At 44.5% G+C, this 12,636-nt stretch overlaps 1 protein-coding gene across 2 annotated transcripts in view; it reads right to left on the bottom strand.

Moving 5' to 3' along the window:
• Positions 1-12,636, bottom strand: part of ADAM19 (ADAM metallopeptidase domain 19) — a 100,813-nt gene that overhangs the window by 79,149 nt on the left and 9,028 nt on the right. For both annotated transcript variants that reach the window (XM_011966707.1, XM_011966706.1), the window contains exon 3: positions 10,371-10,441. In XM_011966707.1, the coding sequence (XP_011822097.1) occupies positions 10,371-10,441 (71 nt within the window). The remainder of the gene's footprint in view (positions 1-10,370; positions 10,442-12,636) is intronic.

Below are 12,636 nucleotides of genomic sequence, written 5' to 3'. Positions count from 1 at the left end.
GTGTACAATCCTATTACTAGGATTATTTGTGGTAACAAGAAATCAGAAACCTAACTGTTAGTTAATAAGGAAATTAATAAATTTTGATACATCCATTCAGTGGAATCCTATGTCACCATTAAAAAGAATGAAACAGGTCTATAAATGTGCTCATGTGGAAAGACACTGAAGACAAAAAATAAAAAAGCAAATTATAAAATAGTATATCAAGTATGATACCATGCATTTAAAAACTCTATAACTTGTTTAATTTTTCTCTGAAGTTTTATTATGAAAAATGTCAAACATTCCAAAAAGTTCCATGCAAAATCTTTTAAATGTTTTCATAATGCCCATGCTATATTTCCAAGTGAAAAAAAAAATAGGTTACAAAACCAAGAATACAGTATGACCTCATTTGTATATAAATATACATAGGGATTTTTAAATCTACATAAAATACTAAGTTCATGGTAAATGCTCACTCCCTCAATGCCAGTTGTTGTTATCTGAAGGTAAGCAGCCTGATGATAAAGGGATCCCCAAACTCAACCACTCCTGACTTCTTCCAAGTCCACAGCTTCCCTTAGTTCGGATAAGGGTCCATCTAAGGCCAACAGGGCAGTTGACAGCTTCCTCCCATTCATTTTACCCCGTGCTCCTGCTGAAGAGCAGCCAGGAGAAATAAGCTTGAGACAAAAGAAAACTGTGGACATCCTTCCTGGCTGCACTGGTTGCGGCTCCCTGGAAGGAGAGCCGGAACCAGTGGACAAATCCCAACCTCATATTGGACAGTTCAGGGCCTCATCTGATTCTGCAGGCACAGAAAAGAGGTACAGTTTGGCCCACTGGAGAACACTGCAAAGCAGTGTTTTCGAGACACAATTAGGTCAAACTGGGCATCACTGGAGAGCAGAAGTAATTTCCTCCCAGGGGCAATGGATTTTAAGGTCAACCCTTCTTAATTACATTTGGAAACCAGCTCAGGGGAATTCCCTCTGACTTCATTCTTAAATGTTTTTCTGACCCTGGAAAACACAAATAACAGTGTCTATTTATTGTGCTCTCATAGTGCACCAGGCACCCTGTAAATCCTTTAAAAGCATTACGTTATTGAATTCCACACACATCCTATGAGGTTATTATCCCCATCACGTAGATGAGAAAACTGAGACTCCCAAAGGTTGAGCGACTTGACAAAGCTTATACCTCCAGGTAGTGCAAGGAGCCAAGCTTGGGATCCACACCTGCCTGGATTACACTATCACATTACACTGACATGAAAATTCTAACCAGGGCCTGGGAAGGGTAGGAGGAAAGGGAAGGGGGAGAGTAGAATAGTGGAGAAGAAATGCCAGTGCTAACTAAAGAAGAGACCAAAGCATACTGAGCCAGGACTATGCATCTGAGAGGCAATATACTGCCCCTGTTGAAAGCCTGGACTTGGGAGTCAAACAGATCTAGCTTCACATCCTAGCCCTGCCCTTCCCACCCACATGACTTTGAGCAAGTCACACTGCTCCACACCTCAGGGTCCCCATCTGCCAAATAGGGCTAATACAGGAATCTACTCTTCATTGGTTGGTTGTAACAAGTGAATGAGATGACCCAGGTAAATACCAGAGTACAATGCCTGTTATACAGGCATCTCTTACATTTTAGCTATCACCATTTATTAATACGTGACAATCATTCCTAGTTATCCTCAGCCAGAAGTTCCCTAAGGGCAGACAGAGCATCAGAGAACATGACCCGGAACTTAGGTAATGTAGATAAGCAATAACCACACAGATTATTGCTCAATATGTTTTTTTCTCTTGTCATTTTCATGCTTGAAGAAAGCTGCAAGGGCCACACGTCACGACTGGCATCCCCAAAACACCTGAAAACATTTCTTCTGGACTTTGCATTAATACAAATTAGCATGTATTGAAAACCTGCTTGCTATGTGCCAGACGTTGTACTAAGCACATTGTAATACATTATCTCCTAACCTCACAAACCCTGTGTGTGTGTTTCCTGGGGCCAGTGTGTAATAAATTGTCACAAATTTGGTGGCTTCAAACAACAGAAAATTGTTTTCACACAGCTGGAGAGGTCAGAAGAATGAAATTGGTATTATTGGGCCAAAATCAAGGGGTCAGCAGGGCTGCACACCCTCTGGGAGAATCTGTTCCTTGCCTCTTCCAGCTTCTCCTTGGCTCGTGGCTGCACCACTCTAATCTCTGCCTCTGTGGCCACATCACTGTCTCCTGTTCTGTCTGTAGTCAAATCTCCTTCTGCCTCCCTCTTACAAATATATTTGCCATTGTATTTAGGGCCCATCCAGGTAATCCAAGATAACCTTCCCATCTCAAGATCTTTAACTTTGTCGTTGTTGTTGTTGTTGTTGTTGTTGTTGTTTGAGACGGAGTCTCAGAGTCTCGCTCTGTCACTCAGGCTGGAGTGCAGTGGTGTGATCTCGGCTCACTGCAGCCTCTGCCTTCCGGGCTCAAGTGATTGTTCTTTACTGCAACCTGTTTTATCAGCAAGGTTTTCATAATCTTTTTTTTCTTTCTTCTTCTTCTTTTTTTTTTTTTTTTTTTTTTTTCTTTTTTTTTTTTTTTTTTTTTTTTGAGATGGAGTCTCGCTCTATCGCCCAGGCTGGAGTGCAGTGGCACAATCTCGGCTCACTGCACCTCCACCTCCTGGGTTCAAGCAATTTTTCTGCCTCAACCTCCCGAGTAGCTGGGATTACAGGGGTGTGTACCACCACGCCCAGCTAATTTTTGTATTTTTAGTAGAGACTGGGTTTCACCATATTGGTCAGGTTGGTCTCGAACTCCTGACCTCAGGTGATCCACCTGCCTTGGCCTCCCAAAGTGCTGGGATTACAGGCGTGAGCCACCATGCCCGGCCTCAAGATCTTTAACTTAATCACATCTGCAAAGATTCTGCCACATGTTTCAGGGATCAGAATGTGGTTATTGTTGGAGGGGAGAGGGCACATTTTTTAGCCTTCCACACCCTGCAATGAAGGTATCAATGTCTCTATTTTCTATGCAAGTGCTATAATGTAGTAAGAGGCAGGCAGGCCTGAGTTTGACTCCTGGCTATGCCCAATACTGGGTAAATTACTTAAACTCCTTGTGCTTGAGTTTCATTACAAAATGCAGACAATATCTCATTCAAAGGGTTGCCATGAGGATTCAATAAGACACTGTGTGAAGTGCCTTTTCCGAGGTATCCATTCTCAGCAAATGCTCACAAAGCAGTGAGCATTATTATTATTTGAGACAGCATCTAGCTCGGTCAACCAGGCTAGAGTGTGGTGGTATGATCTCAGCTCACTGCAACCTCCACCTCCTGGGCTCAAAAGATCCTCCCACCCCAGCTTCCTGAGTAGCTGGGACTACAGGCATGTGCCACCATGCCTGGCTAATTTTTGTGGGGGTTTTTGTTTGGTTGGTTGGTTGGTTTTGGTAGAGATAGGGTTTTGCCGCATTGCCCAGGCTGGTCTCGAACTCCTGAGCTCGAGTGATCCACCCGCTTCAGCCTCCCAAAGTGCTAGGATTACAGGCATGAGCCACTGCACCTGGCCAAGTAGTATTACTATGAATACAGACGAAGAAGTAAAACTTAGAAGGCAAGTGACGTACCAAAAACCACCCAACCAGGAAGTGTCAGTATCTGGAATTGAATTGGGGTCTCTGGGACCAAAGTCCAAATCTGTTCTACTCTATGGATTAGGATGTTTAAGGCTTGTGTGCACATGGTTTTCAGAATCAACACACCTAGGCTATTTCAATTTTGGATGCACTCTGATACTTCAGGTAAGTGTATCATGAAGCTGCATCCCTTCAGATCACCAGGCTTATTACTGAGTCTGAGCTTAAGCAATGGACCCTAAGAAAGTGATATCATGTTTCCAACAATTTAGAAATAATGGCATCTTAGTTCATTCAGGCTGCTATAACAAAACAGCATAACCTGAGTAGCAAATAAGCAACAAATTTAGTTCTCACAGTTCTAGAGTCTGGGAAGTCCAAGATCAAGGGATCAGCAGATTTGGGGTCTGGTGAGGGCCCTCTCTCCGTTCATAGATAGTAGCTGCTAGCCGTGTCTTAATTCTCTGGGGTCTCTTCTATCAGGGCACCAATCCTATTCATGAGAGCAGAGCCCTCATAAACGAATCATCTCCAAAAGGCCCCACCTCCTAATACCATCACCTTGGGGACTAGGATTTCAATGTAAGAATTTGAAGGGAGACAGAAACATTCAGTACATTGCAAATGGAGACCCTGCTTTTGCAGGGGTGGGGTTGAGAGTTTGGCTTATACAAAAATCACATCAGACTGGCTGGCAATCCATTTGTTCTGCAACTCCAGGCATTTGGGACAACATGGGAATTGCAAATGAAATCATTCTCAGTCTACAAAGCTACAATTAGAAACTACATCTCAAACAGGACTACCAGGTCTCTCTGGGACGACGTGCCTAGCACAGCACTTGGAATTTAAATCCACTCATGCATTCACTGCCTTCAGCGTCAACACAGCAGGGTCAAACCAGTTCTTGATACTTCCAAAGAACATTTGAAGAAAATTTCAGACACCACAGGCAGCTCTCATCAAATTCTGGTGTCCCCACCCATTCATCCAACTGTTTCCTCAGCACCCGTCTCCCTGGGTTATACAACCTTAGCCATGGGGAATGGGGAGTACAGCTGCAAGCAGTGTTTGGAAAAACATTTTGAATACTTTAGATCTGCCAAATACTTGGTTAAAAAAATGATATCCTTTAATTTCTTGAGCCATGTGTATTTTAAGTGCAATGTAATCCATATGTCTATGACTCATTTAAATGCAACTCAGTGAAGCATGGTTTACTAAGAGCATTGGGATACCATCTAAGCCTTTCTAAGCTGCTCTTTGATCCAGGAAATTGAATTCTGCCAACAACAAATGAAGCTCCTGACAGGAGAGGGTCAAAGAGAGCTGTCCTTTATCCTAGGTAAGATGTTAAAGTCTACTCTTGACCCGGGAGGAAGTTGGGAGGGTGGAGGTGGGGAGAGCTCCACTGCCTAAGTGGTATTCAGGGTTCTGCTTTGGGTCTGCTACTATTTCTACCAGGCCTCCTTGAAAAACAAGCGCAGGAATAGGAGATGGCAACTAATCTGCCCTGTGTGTTGCTGAAAAATTCCCTTCCTGCCTGCTAATTCTGCCCTTCTTCAATTCCACCAATGTTATGCAATCCAAATTGTATAATGGACTTGAGGAAAAACGAGAATGTTAGGGAGCTAGATTACTCCATTAGCACTGAATGACTGTTAATTTTCCAGACTGTAGTTTGATTTCCAGAACAACAAAAGCCTTCTCCTTCCCTGTGATATCACTGAAGGACTGATAAGAAGTTAGGGATAGGAAGAAAGATTAAAGTGGGAGGTAATCATGGGTATTAAAATCAGTAAACCTCTAAAGGCCAAATTCTGCCTTGACAATTGCTGTTCCCCAGGTGGTTTGGAGGTAGACATACTCACAAAAGAAAACAAACACCCATTCTTATTAACTAAACTTGAGCAAATAGGATCTCTTTAGCTAACTGGGCTGGAGCACAAATGGATGGGGTGAGACCAAAGGACGTCTCTCCCTTTCTCAAGCCATCGTCATTTGGACTTGAGGAAGGACAGTCTACCGAAGAGATGAGAGTCCTAGAATGTGTTTAAGATACTGGAAGACAGAAGCACATGGCCAAAGAGCCTCTGGGCAAAGTGCCTACTAGTTGAGCTGTTCATTTGCTTTTGAAGGTGATCTTGGAATAGAGTGATCCTGCTCACTAGTAATGTGGCCCAGTGAGCATCCAGGAATCTGGCTGAGCAATTCAGTGTGCCCTCCTTTTGGGAAAAAGCCAAGAAAGGACAGGAGACAGCGCCAGGGTTCACATAGCCCTGTTCATCTCCCTGGATGCCTGTAGCTAACTAAGGAGGATTCCATTTGATTTCAGCAAACAAGTTTTTGTCAAATATGGGTTCCTGGGTTGGTGAGGTAGTCTCAGGACATGGGGAGAAGAACATGGAGAAAAAATATGGATTAATGCTCAAATCTGTTGTGCAAACAGCAGTCTGTAAGTTCTGCTCTGTAGTTTCCCTTCTTGTATTTTCTGTTGCCTGAACTGCCAGGTTCTGACCTAGAAGTTCATCCCCAACTTCAAGGTCCTGTGATTTGGGGCACCTTTTTCCTTTATCCCACTGCCCACTATTTCCCAGGATGTCTCCAAAGTAGAGCAAATTTCCTGAGGCAGAGACTTCTTTTGTGTTTTTCTACTCACACCGCATGCTTTAAAGAGGTAGTGCAGGAAGAGCCTTCCGAGCCTAGAGCCTATCCGGGGCCAAAATCTGCATTTTACAGATGAGAAAGCTGAGGCTCAGGGGAGCTGGCTGGCTTGTTGACCAATTCCACATCATCTGTCTCTGAGGTCAATGCTATGTCCACCGTACCACACTGCCTCAATCACAAGTTTCTCCAAACAACAGCTAGGCACCAATCTTTGCAAATTATGTGATTACGTGTGTATATAAATATTAAACAATGTAATATATACTTTATTAGAGCAGAGGACTGTCTTCCTGACATCCAATTGAGTGCAAAAAAGGAAATGCTGGAGCAATATGTCTGGCATAATCTCATTTCTGCTCCTCCCTCCTCAACAAAAATAGCAGCTTCTGTGTGACTGTGTCTGTATGTGATTGTGTCTGTGAGGATTCATGTGCATGTTCTTGTACGCATAGGAAAGGTCCAGGGTTTGCTCACCAAACAGCAGTGGATTTTCCTTGTAGGGGGGAAACTTTCATTCTTTTGTTTATTTGGAATTGCTACATGTTTTACAATAAGCATGATTTGCTTTGGCAATTTAAAAACAATGAGCAAGAAATAATCACGGCAACCTTGAGCTTGGAATACCAACAAGGCACTCTGCTAGGTCCTTCACCTGTACCGTCTCATTTCATCCTCCCTGTGGCTCTGTGACATGGGACTATAATTAAACCCCAGATGCACAAACTGAGGCTTAAAGAGGCTACAAGGTAGTAAGTGGCGGAGCCAGGATCTGAACACAGGAATAACCGACACAAAAGGAATGCTCAGATTATCCCTAAAGGGTCACAGTTTCTCACCTGCACTCAATAGAAAAAAAGAAAGTGTGCCTCTCACGGATGTCATCCGTTTATCCTGAGTTGCTTCAAAGCAGAGAAAGGCTGCCGGCTGCCGTGCTATTGTAGGACACCTCAGTGTGTCTGCCGCCTGAGCTGAAGCTCCCTTTGCTGTGTTCCCCCTCCTCTCCTGGCCCATGCCCCATGCCTTTCCATCCTCACCATTCTTGGCAATCTCTCCATGTGTGAATTCCATTAAAGGCTTGCTCACTGCTATTTTGGGCCATGCATTAACACGTGGGCTTTGATTTGATGGGAGAAGGCCAGACACGGCAGGATGATGAAAAAGAAATTTAAAAGGTCCTCTCCCTCCCCCCAGAGTCCCAGAAGCCCTTGCTCACTGCTCCTGGGAGATCTGAGAATCCAGTGTATGGGGAAATGTACAGATGGAGAGTGGAAACCTTCATCGTCTATTAGGGCCTTTGAACGTGGCTGTTCCCTCTCCTTGGAATTGTCATCTCTCAGCTGCCCACATGGCTCACTCCATCACCTCCTTCAGGTCTTGGCTCAAGTATCAGTTCACCTGCAAGGCCTTCCCTGACTGCCATTCAGAAACAGCAGCTCCCATTCCACCTCCACACTCCTCTGGCCCCACTCCCTATGTTCCTCTGTCTCCTGCACAGCACCCATCACCTGACAGACGGTGCACTCACTTGTCTGCTTACCGCTTCCCACTAGACTAGAAGCTCCATAAAGGCTGAACCGTTTTATTCACAGCTTTATCCGCAGTACCTGCACTGGTGCCTGAAATATCACAGAGGCACAGTAGATTTTAAAAAATGAATACGTTGATCAAGGAGGTTGAGAACCAGAGGCTGAGAAATGGCTTGGCCCAGGGCCTAGTTTCCCCCAAATATCATGAGATTATAGAAACTTCAACACAGTGATTTGAAAAATTAGAAAATCATCTCCCCCACTCCAAAGCTGTTTTGAATCCGGACTCGCACGCACCATGAATGAGAAGGCTTTGGGAAATAAACACACTAGGAAGTCGTGTGCAGTTGGAGTTCCGCTCACTAACACATGTTCAAAACAAAAAGCCCAATTTGGATGAAAATAGCAGGAAGCCGTCCCCCAGGGACACCTGGTGAGGTCATATTGCTTGGCTCTGCTGCTTCCATTTTTACCAACTCTGCTGCCTTCTGCCAACTCAAGGAGGCCAGGAACCACATCCAGCCCCATGCAGCTCAATGGGAAACGAGAGCTGCTCTCGGAAAAGCAGATGCTAGAACCACAGCCACGGGTTCTCCTCTGGAGCCTCAGTGTGGGACAATAAAAATCCCAACAGTGGCTGGTCACTCACCATGCGCTCTGCAAGCACTTCCTGCACTTCACCTCATTTATCTTCACAACCATCCCACGAGGCTGGCCTTATTACCCTCATTTTATAGACAAGGACGCTGAAGTTCCAAAAGATTCAGCCATTTGCCCTGGGTCACATTCTGTAACTCCAGACTCACACCAAGAATACACATGATCCTAGTTTCAGCTCTTTCATTTACCTGCTGGGTGGCCTCAGACAAAGGCCTATCCCTCTCTGAATCAAAATTTCTGCATCTGTAATTTCAGAGTCTTCTAAGATCTTTCCATTCAGTGTTTTCTAAGGCATCTTCCTGCTTTAACTTCCTATGGTCTCTAGCAAATGTTTCAAAATAGGAGGGAAGGATAGAGATTTGAGTCCTGGGACTCCTGCTTGGCCAGAGACCAACTCCTAAAGATTTTCCCACAACACCAACACTATCACTTGGGCTGACCAGAGGAAGCTGAAGGGCCACAGGCTCTACTGGGGGCAGAACAGGAGAGATTAGACACAGGCAACAACAGGGAACACTTAGACTAGGGCTAATAGGCTGGGGCCATGAGAAACAAAGGCAGGCCCCTGAGAGACACAGTCAAGAACAAATCCTCTAAGGGCCTTTTCTTGAAGGACCAAAGGAAGACAACGCAAGGAAAAATCCAGGGCTAATAGTTGCTGCACTGTCTGGGGATGCAGCTGGCCAGGTCTATTCCAGGGACAACAGAGAGAAGAAACACAGCCTGAACTGGCTTTACTCTCGAGAGAAACAAAAATGACTGTGATCCCCATCTTTCTGGCTTCCCGCGGCCACCATGTCCTGGAGGCAGAGGAAGGATGTGGATGAAGCACCACCACTGCACAAGCTGCGAGTTGTATTTTAACCATACTCGGGACACCACTCATCCTCCTTTGCAAGTGCCCAAAAAGCCCAAATTTGGAATAAATTATATTCTCCCTTTCCACCCAAGCCTAAAAGTCATTCCCATCCTTTTGTATACAGGAAGGTCCTTCTTCATCCTTTTCTTGGCAGTGATGCATTTGATTACTCATTGGCTTCCAGGGGGTTCTGGAGGCTGCCAAGAGGAGACAGGCAGCTCTCCAAGCCATGCGGCCTTATCTGCGACGTCTGTGTGGCAAAACGAAAAGTGGGATGGTCGGTGGGGAAATACCAGAGGTTTTCAGAGTCCCTCGGCCAAGTAAGGAGAGCTCTTCACAGCTAAGGAGATGGGGAATGGCCAAAGAATGGGCCACAGACATAGTCATGCCTCGTGCCCATTCACCTCCTCCCTTAAATGAATCCAGATATGACTGCGTCTGATGGCCAATCAATGCACAAGTGCCTCGAGTCAGGCTACCCCCCAAGATGAATGGGGTTAGGAAGATGGAAGAGCCGGGCCCTATGAAGCCAGGAGACTGTTGACAATGCCCTATTGGCAAAATCTCAGATGCAGCTGACACAGAACACATGGAACGATCTGAGTCTGAGGCGCCAAGCCCCAGCACACCCCTGCTTTGCTCGCTCCTCTCTGCTGTTTTCCTCTAATTTCCTTCATTTCCTGCCACGCACTGGGCTGGCGCTAGTAAGGCAGCTGCCGAAGACCTCCGGTCCATCCACTCCCTTAATCTCACACATACACACACCTCTGTGTGCCCACAGTGAACTCCAGGGACCCCTGAAATACTGCCTAAGGAAATTTTAGCAACACATTTAGCAGTCCAGCAATCTCACATCAAGTCAAGAGGCTGTGGAAAGCTTCATGACTTTGCAAGATGCTGCCTGAAAGGAACCAAGGACTGAGAGCTTGGGGTCACTCCATTAACTGCTTCCTTCCAGAACAGCGACACCTGCGTCCGGCATTGACACAGACGTTATTTGTTTCATTTTAGACAAAGGAGGAGTCCACTTACTCATTCTTCTCCAGGTCCAGGATCAGTTCTCGCCCCTCAGCCATTACCCTGAGCTCAGCTTTGAGTGGATGCTAAAAGCAACAACAAAATAATGTCAGTTCCTAAAACCCGGCACCCAGGCTCCCAGAGTCAGGCACAGCCTCTAGCACAGTGCTCAGACATTGATCCACAGGAAGTGAACGAGCAAAGGTCAATTGCATTTCCAGCCTACATGTAAAACGACCTCAATCCCAGAATGACCCAAATCCTTCCCCCATCTGCTTTCTCCTGAAAGGCATAGGGAAGAAACTCCAGGCTGCAATGTGGTGTAAGTGTATGTATGTGGTGCAGTGAAGGGGAACACTGGAAAACACAATCTCTAGCAGTAAATGTCCTGCAGAGTCAGATCTGGATTCAAGTGCCGGCTCTGACACCGGCAGCTGTGTGAAGTCAGACATGTTGCTTAGCCTCCCCACATCTCAGTTTCTTCATGTATGATACAGAGATAGTAATAGTCAATTTGATGGGGATCTTGTAAGGACTGAGTGAGATAATGAGCATAAATAATGTATCACAGTGCCCGGCACACAGCAAGCCATGATATGTGTTGCCTATTATCTTGTAAAATACTAGGGGATCCTCTTCGTAGTGGGTGTTCTTATTTTATTTTGACTCTTAGTTTGGAAAACCCCAATCATCTCAGAGGAAGCAACTAAGAGATCCTCAAATTAAGGTTTTATAGGCCAAAAAGTAGATACATTTTACACATAAGTAGTTTGGTGGTGGCTACAGGTGCTACACACCCAGGACGGATCACTTAACATATACCAGTGGTTGATAAGCACGAAAACTATTTTCAACATCACTAATAAACCACCTTTCTGCACTTCCAGAAAAAAAAAATTAATAATAAGGTACCTTGAAAAACATCAAAGTGCCAGAGGTTATCTAAAACTCTAAATCACAATGCACAATGCCCACTGTAAAGTGGGCACTCGCAATCCCTACCACTGAGAATTTAAACCAACGGCAACTCTCTGAAAGATAACATGACAGTATGCACCAAGAGTTTAAAAATGTTTAGACTCGGCCGGGCACAGTGGTGCACGCCCGTAATCCCAGTACTTTGGGAGGCTGAGGCAGGCAGAGCAGGAGTTTGAGACCAGCCTGGCCAACATGGTGAAACCCTGTCTCTACCAAAAATACAAAAATTAGCCAGGCATGGGGTGGGCACCTGTGATCCCAGCTACTCAGGAGGCTGAGGCAATTGCTTGAACCTGGGAGGCGAAGGTTGCCGTGAGCTGAAATCACGCCACTGCACTCCAGCCTAGGTGACAGAGCGAGACAGTGTCTCAAAAAAAAAAAAAAAAAAGTTTAGACTCAGGAATGTGAGGCTGTTTGAAAGGAATAAAAGGAGGCACAAGCAAAGGTTTGTATAGAAGGATATGTATTACTTATAATAATGAATAATGGGCTGGGCGCAGTGGCTCACGCCTGTAATCCCAGCACTTTGGGAGGCCGAGACGAGTGGATCACTTGAGGTCAAGAGTTCAAGACCAGCCTGATCAACATGGTGAAACCCCATCTCTACTAAAAATACAAAAATTAGCTGGGCATGGTGGTGCACACCTATAGTTCTAGCTGTTCAGGAGGCTGAGGAAGGAGAATCCCTTGAACCTGAGAAGCGGAGGTTGCAGTGGGCCAAGATCGTGCCACTGCACACTCCAGCCTGGGTGACAGAGCAAGACTCTGTCTCAAAAATAAATAAATAAATAAAATAAAAGTAATGAATAATGAAATGTAACCTAACTGTCCTAAATATAACCTGTTAGAGAATGGTTAAATAAATGATGATCCATTCATATGACAGAACACTGAATGGTCATTAAAAGCAGCAACTTTAAGTAGTTGTTAAATTATTGACAAAATGTATACTATAATCTCTAGTCATAAAACCTCAAAACAAAACACTGAATGTTTTATTTAAATACACTTTGCAAAGGGAAACATGTAAAGAGAAGTAAGCCTAAAGGTTACCATACTTACTCTAGGCAACAGGATCATGAGTTAATTTTGTTTTCTTCTGCACATCTTTCCACATTTTTATAGTTGCTTTCAGAGTTTAAGAAAATAACTTTTATTAATCTCTTTTTACCTTATTATTGTGGAAAATTTCAAAGAAATTTAAAAACCAAGTCATAATAAACCTCCATGCTTCAACAATTCAACTTAAGGCTACTGAACTGTTTTTGAGGAAATAAATTATTTATTTAAAAAAAGATATTTA

Source organism: Mandrillus leucophaeus, unplaced genomic scaffold (genome assembly GCF_000951045.1).
Source record: "Mandrillus leucophaeus isolate KB7577 unplaced genomic scaffold, Mleu.le_1.0 Scaffold77, whole genome shotgun sequence".
Taxonomy (NCBI): Eukaryota; Metazoa; Chordata; class Mammalia; order Primates; family Cercopithecidae; genus Mandrillus; species Mandrillus leucophaeus.
This window is presented reverse-complemented; position numbering and strand designations above follow the sequence as displayed.